This window comes from Xenia sp. Carnegie-2017, unplaced genomic scaffold (assembly GCF_021976095.1).
Source record: "Xenia sp. Carnegie-2017 unplaced genomic scaffold, XeniaSp_v1 HiC_scaffold_22, whole genome shotgun sequence".
Classification (NCBI taxonomy): domain Eukaryota; kingdom Metazoa; phylum Cnidaria; class Anthozoa; order Malacalcyonacea; family Xeniidae; genus Xenia; species Xenia sp. Carnegie-2017.
In genome coordinates this window covers 6,978,674-7,000,824 of record NW_025813485.1, presented here as the reverse complement: position 1 = coordinate 7,000,824, position 22,151 = coordinate 6,978,674, and the positions used below count along the sequence as shown (strand labels likewise).

Here is a 22,151-nt window from a genome sequence, read left to right as displayed (position 1 = left end):
TCGCACGTAAACAAGAAGCGAGACTATGTGTTTGCGGGCACTTTTTTTTGCTCATATACATATTAAAAAGTAAAATTAAGTTCAACTTCAATAATTACATAGGTTAAAAATTCTACTTAAATACGATCTGCCTAAACCTAAATGTTTTGTTTGAACATGCAGTTCATCGTTTTCAAATCAAAAACTTCAATTTGAGCACATAGAGACTCGCGGATAAGAAAAACCTAGTTCCAAAAAAAGGCCCTAACAGAGGGTAAGTATGTACACTAAATATTCGCTTTCATAAAATATTTACAAATGTACAGGGAATAGGAGAACACGGTGACAAATCCGATTGAATTTTCTTCACTAGAAAAATGCATTGCAGGTCGTTCTGCATGTTCTTCGTTACAGCGTTTTGTGATTGGTTACGCTACGGGTACAGAACTCGGCGACGGAATGCTCGCTACATTAAGGAATCTACATGAACACAAAAGTGTACTGATTTGTATGTGTGTTGTCCGTCTTTCAATAATCACACAAAGCACAAAAAGCTTTCAAATCTCATTTGCTTACGCAGAGATGCATCCATAATTTTGTAGGGAGGGGATGTGTGCTCTAGTTTTTATACAATGTCGTTTGGTCAGTCTAGTTTGGATTACATTTCAGTGCCTCCTTTGTGGGTGACATTAGGTCATTTAAAAGTCAGACTTTTTGTGTTTTATTTAAGACCCTGGGAAATGTTTAGTGACAGTTCCATTAGCTTAATTGGTTGGTATATATATTAATATTTCGTTGGGAAATTTGTACACTATCTAGCCAAGGTTAGAGGGGTTGCGTACGCCCCGTCCCCTAAATCCATTCCTGTGCTTACGCATTGCGTATGGCAATGTGAAAATGAGTTTTCCCTTCCATTCGTTTAACTCACCTCGATTCACTGTATTTTTCTCTAATTGCCTTTTGTGGATTTTTTGGTGCCATAGAGAATGTTCGATGCAAATCGCTTATGCAGTCGTTTAGGCTTTCGTGCTTGTAACCAGAGTAATATTCGAGCGAACTTGTCTAGAAATAAGCCATTAAAATTGTCATACTGTTGCAATCTCGCTGTGTAATACGAGAGAGAGAATGAAGCTTATTCAAAGTAAGGCTTTACGTATATTCGTTCCTATATCTTCCTATTAGTATGGAAAACTTGCATTTTAAATTTATTTTTCGTTACATTAAGTCTGCATACAGTATCCTGTCGATGGTCGTGCGGATGCGGCTATTGAAAATCATTAGTTTGACGCTTGACGCAAGTGAAGATATGTTGGTGAAATGCAAATATCAAAACTACTTTTCTTACCCACGAAGGAAGCTCAAGTATATGAAGAGCCAGGACAACGGCTGACGTAGCAATAGTTGAAGGACTGTATTTTAAATATGGGTCTGCATCTTGAAGTGTGAGCTCACAAATGTACTACGGAATTGAAAATTTGAAGTCAAGAGAGAACAATTATAAATCAGAAAACAAGAAACGCTGCTACAGAATATGAAGCAAAAATTATTAGTATTTAAAAGATTAACAAACCCCAGTTAAGAATTTGAACTTCCTTCTTGAATCCTCTGGAACATCGGCTGCCTTCTCATATCTATCAAGGAACGACAGTATTGTAGGGACGTAAAGGTCGAACTCGAGAACTTTCAAGATCAGGTTCTCCATTTTCCTCACCTGAAATAAGGAAAATTGCACGAGATTTTGAGGAAATCGGTTGGAAAGGAAACGAGGAAAACTCAGTCGAATTAAAACGATCAAATTTAATATGAAATCGTTACTTTCGCAACGAAATTTAAATCATAAAACCATAGTAACGCGTTATTATTTTACGACACAACTGCTTACTTCGTTTTCCGTGTACGTATCATCGGTGATGTAGACAAACTCGGAAACTTCTGGAGGATAAACTTCCTCAAGTTTTGAGGCAATCAACATGGACGCCGTCCCGACAAGTTGGAGTTTCTTGCGAAGGACTACCATGGACGAAAGGAAACGGTCAACGTAGTTGACAGCCAGATACAGCGTGTCAGTGGAAAGTCGGTACTCTTCCGAAACCTCGACTAACCAATCCACCAAGATAGCTCGCATGCTGTTATTGATATCTGGTTGTTTCTTCATGTAGCCAGGTTTTGGTCGGTGTTTTAGCTGTCAGCACATATGACATAAAAAGATAACAGAAGATTAAGCAAATGAGAAAAAAGATATAAATGGATTGCAATGAAATTTTACCCCATTAATATTACGCACATTGGCTCCCCCTGCTTTGCCTTTATGGCGCTCGAATTGTCAAAGGAAATTTAAGCTCTCAAGCTTTCTTTGTTGTAATACATATGGACAGAACCACCCAGAGTTGCACATAGTAGACATTTCTCTTTCATTGCAATCAAGAATAGGTAAATGAAGGTATTGAAAACAAAACACATTGCCATTTTAAATTTTTAAGACAGGTACTCCCATGATTTTACGAATAAAATTTTACAATCCTTAAAATAATTAACATGATGTTACTAAAAATTGTGATTTTCAGAGAGATGCATCTCATCACAATCCATGTCATATCCAATGAATATATTGTAACAAATCATGTATCTTAAAAAGATCACATGTTTTTTTTTCCTGATAGCTGCCAAGATTCTGGGAGCTTACCTCTGCATTCTTCAAGAATTTGTGAATTTCTGCAGCATACTCTGGGACTTCAATAATTTCATCACAGTTCGAATCAATGTCTTTCACTGGTTCATGATCAGCATTCACTGCTTGATTTTCTTCATCATCGCTCAAGTCAAGATGCATTGGGGAGTCTGAAACAACAGAGAAATATAAGTGAAAGGAGAGTGATAAATGTCAAATGTCGCTCTACTTGTCATTCAATCAATTAATAGTAACTTTTTTACTGTTTAAGTTTAAGTTATGTTGTACTTATTTCTAGCAATAAGAGAAAACAAAATAGTTAGATTCGGCCACCGCATGTCATATGAACTGTTGGGTTTTGGTTAATAAAAAGCCAATTCAGTTGTGCGGGTGGTACTAAAGCAGATTCATTTCCTGTAATACAAATTGATTTTGAAAATGCCAGTATTCAAATGATTCAAATTTCAAAAGATTCAATGAGGCAACATGGTTTTTCATGCATGAATGCTAGTTTCCTTAAATTTGACTATGATGTATTAACATAAAATAAAATTTTAGCTAAATTAATACCACAATTACCATTTGAAAATGCTGGAATCCTAGGGGCAGGGAAAACCTCAGTTAACGGTTGCCTGTTAAGCTTTGTAACAACAGGATTTAGACTGAGAGAGTCAGTTCTTGAAGATAATGATTTGTTATGGCCTGCTTCAGTGGACTTGTTGATGCTTTTCCCAATATCAATGTCATTATCATCACCATTTTCAACGTATATCGTGAAACTTTGCGAAGGGGCGTTAAACGAAGAAGCAACATGCCCCTCGCTTAGTTGTCGATGAGATATTGCTTGATGCGCCTATAAGACATTAAATTGATTAAAATGCACGAAAATCACAAGGCCAAACGCTGTTCACAATCAAACGACTACCTTAGCAGCTCTGAATGGCTGAATTCGTATGCTGTTGTTTAAAGACAAAGTCCCTAAAGCAGCGCGCTTGGCAGGCAAGACTTCGGTTTTTCTGGCCTCTATGTTCTCATTTTGACCCCTTTTGGCTAATTTACCACGCTCATTTCCATTGAAGACGTTATTTGAAGATTCGCGAAGGCCTGTTGAAGTCATGCTGATCTGAATTTTCACAGAGAAATCGTTGTCGATATAGAATTCTTTTGCGTTCCTTTTATTCCACGATGGTACGTGTTCTGTGGCTCAAAGATATCACGACCTTCAAACGTAATGAAATAATTGGAAGAAGTTCACTTCTTCAGAGAGATTGCTTCTGGCGTTCGGAAAGTTAAACGCTGTTGGAAGAGGAGGTCAATGGCTAGATCAAACTAGATGGCAGATGGAAAAAGTCTTCAAATTTAAGTTACCCGCTTTTCCAATCAACCAATCATGTTGCGAGTTGACGTCGTCTGTGATGTGACGTATGTAAATGCTGGCGCACATGTAAACAAAATGGCCAAAGTTCGAACTTCCAACGTGGTTTGTGCAATAGAATATGTATTTTATAAATGTGATTTTATTATTTTTTGTATGGTTTGGTCTTTTGGTGAAATTAAAGACTTCGATTTGGCACATTTCTGTTATTCTTGATGTGCAGAAGGAGAGAGAAAACAAATATTCAAATCTATGGCTTCGATTACACGGTAAAATTGCATCTTTATGGTATCGTGTATATTATATATATGGTTGAACATTTCCTTATAATTTCCTCGACAATAAATTTTATCGACAAAGCATTTACGTAAACTGCTATTGGAATTTTGAGTATTTTTAAGCTACAACAGTCAACAAGTAGATTTAAGCTACAAATAAATTCGATTTGACTCCCTTGTATTTAATAGAGAAAATTTTTAGGCATTATGAAAAACTTTAGATAAAGTTTCAACGAAGGAACTGGAGTTTTATTTGGCATTATTTGGCGCCAAAAAACATACTGAACAGTTGAATGCTGCTTTTAATACCACAGACAAATGTGAAATTTCGAACTTTTTTACTTCTATGTAATCATTGTCCTACATACATGAGACTTCATTACTACTCTGATTTTATTGACAACCTGCATTTGCATTTATATTATTATATGTATACATTTTACAACAAAACATAATGTTCTAACTTTCGAATGTACAAAATTTCAAATTCATATGCATAATTATATATATAAATATTCTGTCTATATACATTGGATTAAAAACCAGCTAGCATTTAGTTATTCATTCATATTATTATAATTAATACACTGATTTGAAGAGCTAATTAAAATTATACGCAAAACATAATTTATATAATTATTTGTTCAAACAAATTACTTCAATCATGACCTGCATGATAAAAATGGCAACATTGTATTACATGAAAAGAAAACACAGGCTTTCCAATCTTGGTCATACATACAACCCATGGCAAATTATAAATACCTGCACTGGTTTGCAACTTTTTATTCAATTTATGTTAAAGTGCTTCATCAAAAGACCATGCAAGGCCACAAAAACATGCTGTGAAAAAATTGAGATGACGCATGAGAGTAAAGTCCATTTTACGTTGGTGGGAACTATAACCTTTGTTCTAGAGATGACTTAAGCCAGGAAAGTAGTATTTTAAATGAAAATGTTTCCACACTTAGACAGTTGAAATCGCATCGACCTTTGATTATTTCTTTTGCCTGTGTTTTCATTGCATGCTAAGGATTGTGAAGGCATCTATTTGTCAATTCAGCAGTGGTTTTTGTGCCATGATTGTCGCCACATTGTAGAATCTATTAGAAAAAGATATGCTATCAATGAATTATAGAACTCAATGTCTGAAAACCTCAAAATGCACAACTTTTGCCTGTTTAATTCAAACAGAAATGAACAATTTTGCTACTTTGTCCATAAATGTACATGTCAACATTATTACCTACAATTTACATATTTTTATACTATAACAACAATATTGACTGTAGTGCATCATCAAATTTTGTCTGTTCATTCTTTGAAAATATAATAGATTTCTTAAGTAATGAATGATGATGATAATATCCAGAAATTTACATAACAGGACTAAAACTTGTGTGCTGGGATGGTTTCTCCCACAGCTGATGGGGTGCAGTGACTAGAAAACTATTCAAACTAGTTTTTCCTCATACAAACTGTGAGAAACTTGTATGGTTTTAGCCTTTCAACATCAGCATTACAGCATATCATTGTTATTCACAAATGCTTGTAGCTTTAGTGTACCTTGATTCACTGTATTTATCTCGGATTGCCTGCAAGCTTGTGTTTTGTGCCTTCGCGAAGACTTCATTCACATCGTTGATACATTCCATCATATCAGAAAGTTGATATCCTGTACTTTCAGCTAACATTGGCGACTGTAAATTTTGGGACACGTTACGTTTTAGGATAGTATCACGTGATTCATCTTTGTCACTTTTTCAATATTTAAGATCGTGCTTTCAAAGCTTGCAAATTGTTACTAAAATTTCTGAAAGTTGGTTTGCATATTGTCAATAAATGCTTTTTCCAAGTATACTTGCCTCTATTGCAATCAACTGCCTCTATTGCAATCAACTACGTAAGTTAACAAATCGAATTTCTTTTGTATTGCGTCTGTTCAACCGTGGTTACGTATGCTTAATATATACGCATAAGCCTAGTTTTAGCCAGCAAATAAGAACAAGCGAGAAAACACAGCAAAGTGTACTCTCCTAAGGATGGAGGAAACAAAGCAAAAAGGATTTTCTTTTCAATTGGCTTTTGTTTCACCTTACACTTAGTTCAATTTGCTGTGATTGTGCTTATGCTTAATAAGTCGATAATTGTGTAAAGACGCTTCATTGCATTCTTTTATATTTTCTTTTATCTTAATTTTCTTACTGTATGCTTAGTCGATACACTGTACACTTACTGTGCTTGTTAGATACACTGTACACTTATTGTGTGCTTGGTAGATACACTGTACACTTATTGTGTGCTTGTTAGATACACTGTACACTTATTGTGTGCTTGGTAGATACACTGTACACTTATTGTGTACTTGGTAGATACACTGTTCACTTATTGTGTGCTTGTTAGATACACTGTACACTTATTGTGTGCTTGTTAGATACACTGTACACTTACTGTGTGCTTGGTAGATACACTGTACACTTATTGTGTGCTTGGTAGATACACTGTACACTTACTGTGCTTGTTAGATACACTGTACACTTACTGTGTGCTTGGTAGATACACTGTACACTTACTGTGCTTGTTAGATACACTGTACACTTACTGTGTGCTTGGTAGATACACTGTACACTTACTGTGTGCTTGGTAGATACACTGTACACTTATTGTGTGCTTGGTAGATACACTGTACACTTACTGTGCTTGTTAGATACACTGTACACTTACTGTGTGCTTGGTAGATACGCTGCACACTTACTGTGTGCTTGGTAGATACACTGTACACTTACTGTGCTTGTTAGATACACTGTACACTTACTGTGTGCTTGGTAGATACACTGTACACTTACTGTGTGCTTGGTAGATACACTGTACACTTATTGTGTGCTTGGTAGATACACTGTTCACTTACTGTGTGCTTGGTAGATACACTGTTCACTTACTGTGTGCTTGGTAGATACAATGTTCACTTACTGTGTGCTTGGTAGATAAACTGTGCAATTACTGTACTTGGTGGATACACTGTACACTTATTGTGTGCTTGGTAGATACACTGTACACTTATTGTGTGCTTGGTAGATACACTGTTCACTTACTGTGTGCTTGGTAGATACACTGTACACTTACTGTGTGCTTGGTAGATACACTGTACACTTACTGTGTGCTTGGTAGATACACTGTTCACTTACTGTGTGCTTGGTAGATACACTGTACACTTACTGTGCTTGTTAGATACACTGTACAATTACTGTGTGCTTGGTAGATACACTGTACACTTACTGTGTGCTTGGTAGATACACTGTTCACTTACTGTGTGCTTGGTAGATACACTGTTCACTTACTGTGTGCTTGGTAGATACAATGTTCACTTACTGTGTGCTTGGTAGATAAACTGTGCAATTACTGTACTTGGTAGATACACTGTACACTTATTGTGTGCTTGGTAGATACACTGTACACTTATTGTGTGCTTGGTAGATACACTGTTCACTTACTGTGTGCTTGGTAGATACACTGTACACTTACTGTGTGCTTGGTAGATACACTGTACACTTACTGTGTGCTTGGTAGATACACTGTACACTTACTGTGTGCTTGGTAGATACACTGTTCACTTACTGTGTGCTTGGTAGATGCAATGTTCACTTACTGTGTGCTTGGTAGATAAACTGTGCACTTACTGTACTTGGTAGATACACTGTACACTTATTGTGTGCTTGTTAGATACACTGTTCACTTACTGTGTGCTTGGTAGATACACTGTACACTTACTGTGCTTGTTAGATACACTGTACAATTACTGTGTGCTTGGTAGATACACTGTACACTTACTGTGTGCTTGGTAGATACACTGTACACTTACTGTGTGCTTGGTAGATACACTGTACACTTACTGTGTGCTTGATAGATACGCTGTACATTTATTTTGCTTCGTAGATTGACTTACTTTGGTCGATACTTACACTTACTGTGCTTGGTACATACAATTAACACATGTCCTCGTTCGATACACTTTCTTTGCTTGGTATTATAGATGCATTGTGCACTTAGTGTGCTTGGTACATGCACTTACTGATCTCGAACTTGGTAGATATTGCTATATTATCAAGTTCTTACCCATGGTGTACATTTGAATGTGTTGAGAGCAAGAAAGGTGCAAGCAGCTGTAACGAGGGATGGCAAGTATTTCCATTGAAAGTCAGCATCTTGTAGGACGACTTCGCAGTAATACTGAAACATAGAAAGTGCCTGATTCAATTATGATTCATGATGCACATCATCCATCTAAAAATTTGTTTTGCACAATATGGACTTGAGTAGATTTCTTCCAATGTCCGTAGTCGAGGTAGAAATGTATTATTTCACGTCGCCGTATTATCAGTGAAGTTTTTGAAGTAGCAGGCTGATGTTATGGGAAACTTTTGTTGATATTTATCAGACAACATTAGTTTCTTCAAACTTCTCATAAACCATAAAACTTTGGCCCTCATACCATCCCGGTGTTTAGATAAGCGTAAAACGTCATAAATTCTTACTTTTATCAGGTTAAAATATTTCTCAGATTCTTCGTGTGGCATGTCAATATTCTGGCGACATCTTTCGAGAAACGACAATGCAGTGGGAACTGTCAAGTCAAACTTTAGCGTCTTTAATATGAGATTTTCCATCCTGCGCACCTGCATTCAATGTTATGTTTATGCTTTACTGACAGGTTGTACATGACTTTTGTATAAAAACGTTATGTTGAGGTTAAGCGAGATCCGCTTTTGAAACAACAAAAATTAGACTAAGTATACTCATAGACCAAGTAATTCGTCGTGTTAAGAACCATCTAGTACAAAGCTCACTCGGTTTATTCTCGTTAGTTGTTGTTTCCAAAGCTGTCGGAAACCAAATCACTTACCTCTTTTTCCGTGTACGATGAGTTTGTGATGTAGACAAACTCTGTTATCTCGGGTGGATAAATCTCCTCCAATTTGGATGCTATCAACATGCACGAGATACCGACCAGCTGCAGTTTACTTGGATCTATCATCATATTGGAGGAGAGAACACGATCAATATAATTCACACTAAGGTATAGCGTTTCCGGCACCAAGTGATACTCCTCGGCCACTTCGACCAGCCAGTCAACCAAGATGGCCCTCATGCTCTTGTTGATCAACGGTTGTCCGGCCATAAAATTTCTCTTTGGTCGGTGCTTTTTCTTGTGAAAAAGAGGAAGGCGTTATGTTCAGAGTTGGCTTTTTTTTGAGAACTTCTATGTCAATGAATTCATGTTATTTTTGGTTCATCGGTTAATTACCGTTGTTGTTCTTCAATTAAAAAAATCAAAAGCAAAATGCAAGACCAGCAACTGTCTGGGATTATTGAGGTTTTGTAAGGATCATCGTTACGGATAGTAAAAGGTTTTCAATGAATGTTTGAGGTATGTGAGAAAACTGTATACATATTGTAAAAATAAAATTACATTACCTCCGCCTCTTTCAAATAGAAATATATTTCTTCTTCGTATTCTTGATATTCCACTGGGTCGTCACTTCCATTGTTTTCATCACTGCTATCGCAGATCATATTAAGGCACGTTTCTTCACCGTCTATCTCCAATTCATGTCCATGCACGTCTGTAAGAAATATTCACGTTCAAGATAATAACGGAAAAGTATTTGTATCAGAAGATGGCGAAATTTTTGTTTATATAATTTTTTAATCTTGACCAATTGGAACTTATGCATATGTGTTTTTAAGTGGAATTTTTCCATTTAACTATACACCATGTTGCCAAACAGTAGCAACATGGATGAACCGAATATATTTTCTTCATCAAGGTGTTTTAGTTGAAAGCAAATCGCTACACATAAAATTTTAACCACTTTATAAGGACAGCTGCTTTCATGAGAACCAAATGTGTTGTTATTATGAACTTAGTTGTATAACAGAACTGAAGTGTGGCGAGATAACGGTGAGAAAGCTCTCGTTGAAACGTTTGGGAATGTAGTTATGACTTATCCCGGAAAGAGAAAGAAGGATCAGGTTGCCTTGAAGCACCCCAGATAGACTGATTCTAGCAGTGTAGCTGATATGATGCTCTGAGAAGAGTGGATGGACAAGGCTTAAACAAATGCTACACATAAAATGAAAAAAACCTGTGATGGATAACTATATATAGACATAGTTCTCGGCTTTTCCTACCATGATTGGAGGTGTGAACAACCATGTGAACCGACGGCCACGGAACATTTTCATCCTCGATGTAAACATCGAACGGGTTCTGCGTTATGTTTTCATAATTGAAGATTGATTTGTTGTTCAGTGGAGAATATTCTTTCTCTTCACAATTTTCATGAATTGATGTTAATCTTGTCTTATGTCGCAACTTTAAAAAGAGGTTGAAATATTTGGTTAACTTTTGAAGGCAAATGGCTTTCAGTTATCATGTTTTTAGTGAGTGTGCTTTTAAAAAAAATTGCGTGCATTTAAAAAACGTCATGTGCATTTTGTTGAATCGATATAAAAGCTAAAAAATAACGATTTCTTTGGTATGAATACCTTGTTTCTGGATTGAATTATATTTCCTGTGTTAGGCAGAGTTCCAAGTGGCACACGTCTGTTGTTTTGTCCAATTTTCGCAGTTTCTTTTTCAACATGGATGATTTTTTCATTTGATTTGCTCCTCAAGTTTTCGTATTTTTTGGCACATTTTTGTTTACGACCATGTTTGTCAATATCAACCAATTCTTGGCACTCCATATTGCTTTCTGAATAAAAAGGTTTTAGTATCGTTTTTTACAAAATAAACTTTGAAGTTTTACAATAAGTTTTGAGTCAGTCCAGCTGAAGTTGATAATTTTTTTCGCAATAATCGCCAAATGTCGCCATTTTTAACACGAAAAAAGTTTCGTCAAAAATCGTCATTTTTTACAAGCGCGGATCACTGGGCACGAACGTATTTTTTCAAGGTCATCAGAGTACTAGTATGGTAAGGGTATGGAATATAAAGGCTGTAGTCGATCTAACCAATATTTTACTCTTACAATTCAAAAATCTTTGTATTGAATCAGAGGAAAAATAATGAAAATTATCATTTTCTAAAGAAATGAGTAAAAAATGTCTGACTAAATTGTTTGAGCAGGCGTCAGCATGAGGTATGAATATATGGTGTAAACGCAGTCATCTTGGAGCTTTATTAATCCTGTCGTGTAAACCTTAATTCGTTACCGCTTTAATTTCTTCAGAAATTGATTGTTTCTTATTGTCAGTTAACGCTGAAATTTCTGCACAGCAATAGTAAATGTCAGACTGTGCAGGCTAGTTCAGTCGAATGGTAAACTCACGCAGGGACGCTGGAAGATCGATTATTGAGATAGTTTATATTCATTGCATGTTCTGCAGTTTTTATTAAAATCATTTGTGATCAATGACAAAAATTTTTTGCTAAGTATTTTTGTAAATCTAGGAAATACATCTTCACTTGATGTATTTCTCTTATCATCTAGTTGTTTTTAATTGACGAGATCGATTGCTTGAACAAATTGAGCAAGTTTTAAATATTGTCTCGCGGTTACCATGAAGCGAAAGCATCACATGTATTCCTTACTTTTATTCTTAATTGCTGTAACTGTTCCATACTTGACCTGCAAAGAAATAGGAAAATGCTTTATTTCTGTTTAGATATGAAAATGTTTTATTTCTCAAATTGCAGTATGAGTATAGTCAGAATCGTTTACTTGACGTCCATTCAAGATGTGTTTTTATTGTGTTATGTTTTAGCAGTAACTTTTTTTGGTTTATGAATATTTCAGTGTATTCTTTATTTGTAAATTTACCGTATTAAGAGCATTGAGTTCTATAATAACTGGAGGGGAAACGTCTACAAAATTAGTATATTGAAGTATACTAGTATAGTGAATATTGAAAAAAATTTTAAAGTGGAAGTTTTGACCACCAAAATCCACCATTATCGCCATGTTTTGACCACGGGGTCCAGGCCCCTTTGCCCCTCCAGGTTTTATAGAGCTCAATGATTAAGAGTCATTGTTACACCAACGTGTGCAAGTGCAACGTAAATGTTTGCTTGCGTCATAAATCATTAACCGTTATTGCAATCTTAAAACCTTCAATGATTCTTTTTCTAGTTTGTCTTCTCCGTTCATTGGGACATTAAATTATCTTGAGGGTATAATACGCATTAGAATTCAAATCCTTTTTCATTGTATCTAAATCTAAATCTTCTTTGGTCTCGTGTCATTCTCAAGAAGAACCTCATCGTCATTTTGTCGCATTGTCACTGAGATACATGTAGACATACCTAATGATTCAACAGTGCTTGTCTCGCCATCGTATTTTACATCTTCTTTTTTTACATTCTTGCTAATAATGTGTTATTACACACCATCCATGACACTTTTTTGCCTAATCCATGTTGACTGCACACGCTTCTTCACCACTTTTTCGCATTCACTGCTGCTCCTGAGTAACTAAAGTCCTCTCCTCTTCTCTCAATCGCTACGCCTGGTGACCTTACTATCTCTCGTTCTCATACATTTGTTCTGTCTTGTTTTGGCTGATTTTTAATCTTCATTTGTAAAGGATGTGTCTAACTGTTTTTAGAGTACACTGTACTTTTTTTTCTTTTCGCTACAGATAACAACGTAGTCTGCAAACATCTTCGTCTAATGTGGTTCTTGTCTAATTAAACCTGATAGCTTGTCCATTCACACAGCGAACAAAAGCGATTTCAAAATAGATTCTTGGCATACAATCCTGCCTTCGATTTAAACTTCTTTGTCATGCCCACAGCAAACTTCATTGCTATGAGTGCTGTCCTACAACAATTAAATACACCCACATTCTTTCAGTACACCACAGTTTTTCTTTTCCTATGTGCTTTTCAAAAAAAGACACGATGCAGCTCTCTTCGACGTTCTGTGTGTTTCTCAGTCTCCAACTCTTTCTTATTATGAGAGCAGTCTGCTGCAAACTCTCCAATGTTCGCATATGCCTTATTTCAGTTTAATCCCACTAGTCTCACACGTTAATTCAAAAGATACCAGCCAGCACATTTGTCGTCCATTCTGCATGCATTCTTTCATACTAGAAAATCTTACTGAGTCACCGGATGAAAAACTGCATTCGAACTTCTCCACGACATTTTCACACCGCCAAAGACAAATGTTATGACCGAGTGCCTAACAATCTTTCATGTCTTCCACGCAATCTTTGACTATAATTCTTAATAACGCAAGGACATAATGCAAGGCCATCGGAGCAGTGTGGCTTGCCTGGATATAGCCTCTCCATTTTTCGTAGATAGTTTACTTGTACTGATATATTTAAGTTTGCTCAACAATTCTCCATAACTTTTTATTGCCTGCTTAGAAGAAATTGTTTTGTGTTCAATATTCTGTCCACCGTCTACTACTTCAAACTTTATTTACATAATATGCGCTTGGTATTTTTTGGAGTTCGTTGCTAAATTACCTTGAGTAATTCCCAACAAAGGCATAAACAGACGCACTTTTTTAGAACATTTATTGGCGTCGAAATGATATGGAGGTATAAATAAACTCAGAATGCACCTGTTATGTTTCGCGGAATACATTATGTACCATAATGTAATTAGCACTCACAACAATTAAATGAACTTGAAAGTTCAGTGCCTCTGGGATCTTATTAGAATCGTACAGTTTCAGTCAAAGCAAAACAAGATAAAAGTACTGTCATACACTGATGTTGTCTCAAATTTATTACTCAAAAAAGCCTTGCAAAATCGAGGTGACATTAATTGTGTTATAGCAGTCATAAAAACATAATCATTTTTTTCATAAGCTGCAACGAATATGGACAAACAAGCTTGTAACTAAATTAAACCAGGCGGAACAAATAGCTATTGCAGACTAAATTGTCTTTTACAGATTTCATCTAATCTAGACATAATTATTTGTGCGAGTTCTGTTTTCGGGTGGGGACGCCCTGTATGCATTTATAGTGCTAATTATATGTGCTCACAACAAGTCTTTGGTTATTTGGAAAAAAAGTTTGGAAGAAAAGTATCTTCATGAGATTTCTCGATTACCATTCAATTCAAAAAGCTTTCTGCGGCCAACATTCCCCACTCCCTGTTAGTGAAAACATTTCCATCCCTGCCATTGATTATACTAACCTATTGATCATAAAATTTTCATTGCAGTTCTTACGTCAGCCAAATCTGCTGCAAATAGATATTTCCAATCTTGGCCTTGATCTCTTACCAGTATAAGGTCTAACATGTGGAATCTGATGTTACTCTACATGAAATGATTGCCGATATCGATTTTGGATTGTCAGTCAAGGAAAACCCAAAAAGTGTTTTAGGACTGCTCTGACTTGGATAATTATTATGTATAAAAATTTAATGCCACTCCTGGGTTCAAACCATTCACTTCATTGTTTATCTTTATTTTGCAGATATGATCTTATGCAGTAAAAGAAATCCGAGAATCATGCTGTATTCATGCTTGCGTCCTTATAAGGTGTGTTCAATAAGTGTTAGTATGAATGAAGAATAAGAATTAAATGTCGAAGAGTAAGTCTGTGTCCAGATCAAATTCTTCGTTAATTAAAAAAAATTGTCAGAAAAAGTGCCTGCATGTTATTTCACGATTAGCGCTCAGTTGAAAAGACTTTCTAATGCCAGATTTCAGCATTCTCCTCCCGGTAGACCAATAGCTCTGCTCGGTGCCTTCCGCTACAGCCCCTCGTATCCCAAGGCTTTTTGGCTCATCACACTTACATTGAAGACATTTTCCCATCCCAGCCCTTCATCATCCCATCCAGCAGCCATAAATATTTTCATCCTTGGCGTTGATCATGCTAGCCTGCTAATCGTAAACATTTCCATCCCTGAAAAGGACTGTTTGTATTATTGTTAACTGATTTATTTTTTGCATTCTTACCGGTAATGTTCAAAATAACGTATCTGATGTTCACTCTTCACATAGGATGATTGCTGTTGTGGGTTTTGTAATGTCAGTCAATGAAAACCCAATAGTCTTTTTAGGATTGCTCTAACGTGGAGGAACAACTTTTACAAACATACAATTCCACTTCTGGATTCAAACCATTTATTTCGTTATTCATCTTTATCTTGCAGATCTATAATGTTGCGCAGTATTGAAAAAAATCTGAGAATCGTCATGTCTTATTTGATGATTCGTTTCCTCGTTATCAGGTATGTTCGTATATAAGTGTTGATTTAGATAGAGGAAAGAATTAGCCAACTTTAGTAGAGTTTTTCTGTTTTCCTAAATGTTTCGAAGCAGAAGCCGCTCGACATAATTAGTATTGGTGATTTAAATGTCTTCGTGTCGATAAATTTTTATATATTCTTTTTTGGAAACTTGAATTCGACTTCACGACCCATGACACTCACATGCACAAAAGTCACTGGAGGTGATCTTTTGATTTTTGTTATTCGTGCTGATGAGTTGCGTTTTAATGCGTTTTTGCCAAAGATTGCTTCATCTATATGAGTGTTAATTCCTGGCTTTGATATAAATATTTGAAGCCTAAATATATCCATAAAGCTGCCTGTCACAACTGCAACATAGCTTTAAAAAATGGAAAAGTTTGGAGATTGGGGATTCCAGGTATCTTGATAGAAGATAGCTTTAAAATTCTTGGGATAAATGCTTTATGAAGTATTTTTCGTAATTACTTAAAATTTTTCAATTTCGATGGCAAAAATTGGTTATTGCATTTCAAATATCAACGGATTTTCTGTCCTAAAGCCTCATTTTACGACAACGCATATTTCATTCTTTAAAATAGTTGCTGCCCAACATGCTAAATTAAATTCACCAGTATTGCAATGTTTTTAGTTTTTGCTACAGTATCTAAACAATGGCTAGGTAAAGCAGAATTGCACTATTTTTATAAGTTTGCAAAGAAAACCGTGCCTGCCAGCTCAACCATTTAGTACGTCATGATTTGATAAAAAATTGTTGCACAAAATATCTATTTACTTTAAACCAAAGACAAGGAATTCGACGTCTCTTTCAAGGTAATGGAAAATAAAACGAGAAGGTAGCTTTAGCTTAAGTAGAGCTTAAGCAACAGTGAGCATGGTTCTCAACAAAAAAAGTTTCCTAAAAATTGAAAAAGGGAATTTCTGCTTTCATTATTCTCGGTTGGCCTCGACATCTTGTACATAACATGTACTGTTGATAAAGTAGTAGATATATATTATACAAGTTATAGAGAAAACAAGAAACAGCAAATAAAATTAAACACAAGAGTAAATTTAAAAGTAACCACAAGTAAAAATAAATACATAAAAAGACAAAAGAGTTGGTAGGTTGGGATTCTGAACTCGTCAGTTTCTCTTTGGTACAGTGGATACGATTGCCCATATTTTACGAGGTGTAGACAAAGAAGAATCAAGAAGAGAAACATAAGTAAATGCGAATTTAAGGCAAAACTGATTTTAGAAACAGGCACAAAAATAAGTTAAACTAAATAGATGGGAATAAGTCGTTAGTAAGTAGTAACTAATCTCCTCGTTGCAGTAGATACAATTAAAGATTTATGTTTTTGGCAAGGTGTAGACAAAATGAAGAAATAAAAGAAAGACACAAATTACACGCGAAAATAAATTTAAAAGTTAGGACAAAATATAATATAAGAAATAGCAAAAAATATGTGTAGGTTCATGGGTCTCGTAACTCATCAGCATTTCGTTACCACAGTCGATATTTTATACACTTTGTGAATAAAATGAAGAAATAGAAAAAGGAAGAAAAGTAAATATTAATTAGATGCAAAATTATTCAAAAGCAGGCATAAAAACAGACTGAAAAAATAGTACAAGTGTAGGTATGTTAGAGTAACTCGTTGGTACAGTTGTAGATACAACAGTAAAATGTTTTATTGCGAGCTGCAGACAAAGAAATAAAATAGACCAAAGCAACCCAATGCTCTATAGATGTCTAGCTACCATGTCAAGGTGAAGCTATCTTCGAATGGCGCTATCTTGGAAGGTAGCATAAAGCAAAACTCATAATGAAAAATAAGTTAAAAGAAAGTTTAAAAACCCTATCCTATCAAACATGTTAAAATCAAACCTACACTATCATCTTTGCAACTGTATGATTTCAGGAAAAGCAGATATTAGTGGTAAATATCTTCAGCCGACAATTTCAAAAAATAAAAGAAAAAACACACTCCAAAAAACATCATCTAGTAAACTAAAAATTTGTGTTATAAAAGCAAGAGACAAGATTTAAGGCAATATTTCGACTTTATTTCAATGTCATTATGAAGCTAGTCATTATCACTTAGCTTGATAATGACTTTGAAATAAAGTCCAAATATTGCTTTAAATCTTGTCTCTTGCTTTGATAACTTCAATCTTGAGTTTACAAAATGATGTTTTTGAGTATGTTTTTTCTTTTCAGCTTTGCCACCCTTTAAAATAGCGGCTTGCGCCACTCGAAACTATAGAATTTTAGCGGAGTGAGATATCTGGCAGATTGGGTTCTAGGTCATTGGACGTAAGGTATATTTAAAAACAAGCTCTGCTAAATGGACAGAAAAGAAAGATATAAATGTTGGTAGGTTGGAATAACTCGTTGGCAACTCGTAAGTAATGTGTTGCTACAGTTGATACAGTAGTAGTCGTGTATTTCACAAGGTGTACACAACAGAAATACACAGAAAAAGTAACAAATATAGACACTAACTAGATGCAAAAGTAAAGTAAAAAGGAGGCACAAAAGTTGACAGAAATAAATTCAGTAGTTGGCACGTTTGAGTAACTCTTTGCTAACTCTTCAGATAAACACAACAAAGAACAAGCATGTTGGTTAGGTTAAGGCTGGTAACTCATCAAAATCTCATTGATACATTAAATACATTTGTTGACATATTTTCTACAAGGTTTAAATAAAAAAAAATCACACAAGGTGTACTCATAGATTTTGCGCCATTGCAGAATACACATGTAATACGCCTTGCAAAGATCACGAGATGTTTTCATAAAATAGACTAACTTTGCCTTTTTTTGCTCGACAAATATAATGTATGCCACAAATAATTCATCATGTATACGACTGCTTTACCATATTATGTGTCACATCCCCTGGTCATGAACATGTCATATAAGGAGTGTGCTAACAGTCCGTGTGCAAGTTTAAGAAATGTGCATGGCGTCATTGACAACAGCCCTTCAACCAAATGCTGGTATCGGAAATGTCTAAAGAGCCCAATTTTTTTTCAAAAAAACATCACGCTTTTTTGTCAACGACCAAGAATTTTTCAATGACAAGGAAAACAGGAAAAAATTTATTGCATGTATAGATAAGAGTTAATAACATCTGATTTTTAACACAACTATCGATAATTTTACGTCATAAATCTCATGCATTAGACAATATTTGTCGCTAGTCCAGCTTATCTTGGTTTCTCCCATATGTTCACTGCTAGTATCCGTTAGGTGCCCACGTATTAACCATAAAAGAATGCAAAAAGTGCTTAGGAACGACCGAAGTGCAGCTGCAGTGTTCATTGCACCGAGAGAGGGTTTTTGAGTAGTCTTTTAGCGCTTTAGCTACATGGTTTCGTGTGCACTTTGACTGTAAGGAGTGCATGATATGAACTTGCCGATTTTATGTGCTTTTCGGATTAGACGGAATCTTTGACAGTTTGACAGCAAATATGCATTTGGTTCGAAGCTTCTTAATGTTTATTTTGACCATTCAAGGTGATATATTTTGTCTTCACCAGATACGTTAGCTAAGTTTACCGAATCGCTTTTTCTTTTTGGAAGGGTGGGCAATCGGTATTATCTTAATATATCAATGAAAAACAACATTTCCCTAAAACAAACGAAGCTCAAAGCTGCAATCAGTGTCTGTTTACAAAATAACTTTGTGTTATCTACTTTGTTAGATATGTCCGCGATGGCGAGCATTCCCAAGGCAATAATATAATAAATTTAATATAATAAAATATTAAGATCATAAATTTTGGTTGCTGATTCCATAACATCTATATTCTTCTTTCCATCCATAATTCCATAAAATTAGCTCGTATGATTTTAATTGATGCCGTTTCTTTTGCGAACTTGACATGTGTCAAAGATAACATGAAATTGATCGTCTGACTTTGGGCACTTTATGGACAGTTTTGACCTTTTCAAATTTGCAATATGAACGTCGGACTATTTTTTTCTGTTTCAACAAACAAATATTGGCGTCATAACGTTTGTTTGTGTCGTTTTATGGATCTTTTCATGTGATGGGAGGCAGCTCAATGTTTGAAAATACATTTAGAAATTTATCGTTAGATGTAATGATTTAGCTATTAAAAATTTGCATTCTAAAATGAATAGTTTACGATGAACAATTTTACACTAAAAATATTTTTATCTTAGGGAAACAGTTCTACCCCCATACAGAAAATTGGCAAACATAGCCTAGTTCATTATATTACAAATACCGATTAAGTATATTTTTATCAGCGCTAACAATAAAAATAAGAATGCCTTGATTTTTCAATTGCGTTTGTTACTTATATAAATATTTAATGCAGAAAAGTAATGAATTCTGGAATGCGCGCACGGTGCGTATCGTTTGTCCATTATCTAATCAAGTGCAGAAAAATGTCATAAATTTAAGTGCAGATAACAAGTTTATATATATATCCCAGACTTTATTCGTTATTCTTTTGTGGAAAGAAGCTACTTTTGAGATTTCCTTCAGTATTAAACGGATTTGCTTGTTTTTTTTTTGAGAATTTCAGAAATCTTTCCTCAAGAGGTATATACAACCGGTCAATCATTGTGAAGATATTCTTACCTTTTCGGGTGGAATTTCTTCAGCTAAATAAGTAAACTGCTCAACAGTCGTGAAAAACAACTTTTGTTGATTGGATGTTTGATGATAAGGTTGATAATTGCTTTTAAGTGCATGGACTTAACAGCTAACGTAAATCAAACGTGGATGTGTGGTTCAAGATCACGTTTAATAGAAATGGAAGTGTTTTTGTCAAATGGTTGGAGCATTTTCTTGTGTTAGAAAGTTTTCGTGCTTTTTTAGTTTGATAACTGAGGTCGCACCAATGCCAGAATATAACCAGGCGAAAAAAATTATGCTTGACCGCATCAATGTTTTATTCTCAACTTAGGTTCGTTAAATAGACCCAAAATATATCTCCTAAAATCAATGTGTACCAGTCAAGTTTAAAAGGCCTCTTTAGTATTTGAATATCACGCAGTATATCTACAATGATATAGACAAAAATGGCACTTAAAAGTAAGATAGAAACTCCGATTAAGAGCATATGTGAAACGGTTATAATATATTAACGTAAATCGTTTACTTTCACTTCACATCTTGATTTATCAGATGAAGACGCCATGTTTTTCCAAAGCAGATATGTCTTAGTTAAATTAATAAATACCATGCAGAGCAATGTCCAATCATATCTTGTTTTTACCAGTATGAAATTTGTTAAAGGCTTTGAAGAAAGATTGTAATTGCATAGGGGAAAATCATTAAAAAGTTATATTGCGTTCTAAGCCTTCCAATTTCTAAGTGTTCACATGCTCACAGATCGCAGTCAATTGTTAAATCTCGTCAAACATATGAAGAGAGCATCATGATGAAGCGTGTTCATGAATTGTAACTATAATATGTTTCCTAAAATTGGACATTTTTCTCTAGTTTGCCATAAATTCGAGCGCTATCTTTTTGTTGTATACTCTATACAGTCTGCACCGTCAAACTAACTTCCATGCATGCATAATTGCAAATGTACAGTATGATTTTAAAAATCAAACTTTTATTACACCTGATTGGACAATTAGTGTGTACAAAACCTTAAATTATTAAAAACTATGGCTACATAATTTCGGACTTAGTCTTTTAAAATTCATAGCCCCAAGCTACACTTCTCGAATGTGACAGCATTTCAACAGTTCAAAGCATTTGCCTTGCACGATTAATGCGGTTTTTACTCAATCTGTCAATGGAAGCCACCCACTTTTCTTAAAAGTAGAAATATGTATACTGCCGTTGGCACATGATCCAATATTGATGGGTGGCTGCGAGTTATTTAAGACATCTGTTTTGAAACGGCTATTTTTAATGTGTCAGTGAATTAGCCTGTCGAATACTCGAACTGCCAAACCCATAAGTTGCATACTTGCATTTTATAACCGTACCTATCGCATTAACTAAATACCAGGCAGAAAATTTGGTTTCACACACACAGTATTGAGAATATTGCATTGCTAAAAAATCTAATACTTTATGTTGATTTAGTGATTAATTAAAATAATAGTACAAAAAAACTAATATTTTTCTTCTTTCACCAATTCGGCGTGAACTCATGGCTTTTCATAAAGATTTTTTCATATTTATCTCCGTGTACGTGCTATTATTTCTGTACTTACAGTGCGTATGACATACATACATCACATTTGCTAGTAAACGTTTGAAAAAGATGTCAAATGCTCCAAATAAAACAAAGTATCTTTGTGAAATGTTTATGTATTAACAAGATCTTTGCCCGTTAATCAACAATAAACATTCAAAATTGAGACAAAACATGTTGCGTAGAAATCCTATATGTGATATTGACATTTCTCCTTATAAATCATTTCCCCTAAACGGTAAACACGCATACAAATTATTCTTAGTGCGCACAAATGAAAAAAGTATGGATACATTTCCCTTCGATGAAAGGTCAATGAACTGACTGCCCAGCTTTGCTTATGACTATGAAGCGGAATGCGGGGGTCTTTTTGCCACAATTGTTTTCTTGATTCGCTAAATCAAGCATATGTTCTTTTGAGTTTTCGCATATCAGTCTGTTT

The 22,151-nt window shown here is 35.1% G+C and overlaps 3 protein-coding genes and 1 long non-coding RNA gene across 4 annotated transcripts in view; all 4 read right to left on the bottom strand.

The window, feature by feature from the left end:
• Positions 1 to 30: 30 nt before the first annotated feature.
• LOC124446713 (G2/mitotic-specific cyclin-A-like) lies at positions 31 to 3,964 on the bottom strand. Its single transcript, XM_046997575.1, has 8 exons — positions 3,573 to 3,964; positions 3,227 to 3,500; positions 2,663 to 2,817; positions 1,862 to 2,161; positions 1,550 to 1,690; positions 1,325 to 1,438; positions 908 to 1,041; positions 31 to 459 (listed from the first exon to the last, which is right to left on the bottom strand). Exons 1-8 carry the CDS (start codon positions 3,762 to 3,764, stop codon positions 408 to 410), a joined length of 1,362 nt encoding a protein of 453 aa, XP_046853531.1. The 5' UTR covers positions 3,765 to 3,964; the 3' UTR covers positions 31 to 407.
• Positions 3,965 to 4,679: 715 nt separating this feature from the next.
• LOC124447046 (cyclin-A2-like) lies at positions 4,680 to 8,553 on the bottom strand. The gene is made up of 3 exons (XM_046997949.1): positions 8,414 to 8,553; positions 5,867 to 6,000; positions 4,680 to 5,403 (listed from the first exon to the last, which is right to left on the bottom strand). The coding sequence occupies exons 1-3, from the start codon at positions 8,534 to 8,536 to the stop codon at positions 5,355 to 5,357; spliced, it is 306 nt and encodes a 101-aa protein (XP_046853905.1). The 5' UTR covers positions 8,537 to 8,553; the 3' UTR covers positions 4,680 to 5,354.
• A 105-nt stretch (positions 8,554 to 8,658) lies between these two features.
• On the bottom strand, positions 8,659 to 10,665 carry LOC124447239 (G2/mitotic-specific cyclin-A-like). The gene is made up of 4 exons (XM_046998134.1): positions 10,490 to 10,665; positions 9,773 to 9,921; positions 9,201 to 9,503; positions 8,659 to 8,973 (listed from the first exon to the last, which is right to left on the bottom strand). The coding sequence occupies exons 1-4, from the start codon at positions 10,512 to 10,514 to the stop codon at positions 8,659 to 8,661; spliced, it is 792 nt and encodes a 263-aa protein (XP_046854090.1). The 5' UTR covers positions 10,515 to 10,665.
• Positions 10,666 to 11,742: 1,077 nt separating this feature from the next.
• Positions 11,743 to 22,151, bottom strand: part of LOC124446055 — a 14,527-nt gene continuing 4,118 nt past the window's right edge. Inside the window, exons 3-4 of the long non-coding RNA XR_006948333.1 lie at positions 14,460 to 15,430; positions 11,743 to 11,931 (exon numbers count right to left, since the gene is read on the bottom strand). This is a non-coding gene — a long non-coding RNA (uncharacterized LOC124446055). The remainder of the gene's footprint in view (positions 11,932 to 14,459; positions 15,431 to 22,151) is intronic.

What these genes read in the sequence shown, in the direction of transcription:
- LOC124447046 (XM_046997949.1), bottom strand. Translation starts at nt 8,536, where the DNA reads ATGTTTCAGTATTACTGCGAAGTCGTCCTACAAGATGCTGACTTTCAA. An exon ending in CATTCAAATGTACACCATGG is followed by an intron (nt 6,001 to 8,413) that starts GTAAGAACTTGA and finishes CAAAATTTACAG; the next exon opens with TCGCCAATGTTAGCTGAAAG. An exon ending in GATAAATACAGTGAATCAAG is followed by an intron (nt 5,404 to 5,866) that starts GTACACTAAAGC and finishes TTTTTCTAATAG; the next exon opens with ATTCTACAATGTGGCGACAA.
- LOC124447239 (XM_046998134.1), bottom strand. Translation starts at nt 10,514, where the DNA reads ATGGTTGTTCACACCTCCAATCATG. An exon ending in TGTTCACACCTCCAATCATG is followed by an intron (nt 9,922 to 10,489) that starts GTAGGAAAAGCC and finishes TATTTCTTACAG; the next exon opens with ACGTGCATGGACATGAATTG. An exon ending in TCTATTTGAAAGAGGCGGAG is followed by an intron (nt 9,504 to 9,772) that starts GTAATGTAATTT and finishes CTTTTTCACAAG; the next exon opens with AAAAAGCACCGACCAAAGAG.
- LOC124446713 (XM_046997575.1), bottom strand. Translation starts at nt 3,764, where the DNA reads ATGACTTCAACAGGCCTTCGCGAATCTTCAAATAACGTCTTCAATGGA. An exon ending in AGCCATTCAGAGCTGCTAAG is followed by an intron (nt 3,501 to 3,572) that starts GTAGTCGTTTGA and finishes AATGTCTTATAG; the next exon opens with GCGCATCAAGCAATATCTCA. An exon ending in TACTTGAGCTTCCTTCGTGG is followed by an intron (nt 1,042 to 1,324) that starts GTAAGAAAAGTA and finishes GCTTATTTCTAG; the next exon opens with ACAAGTTCGCTCGAATATTA.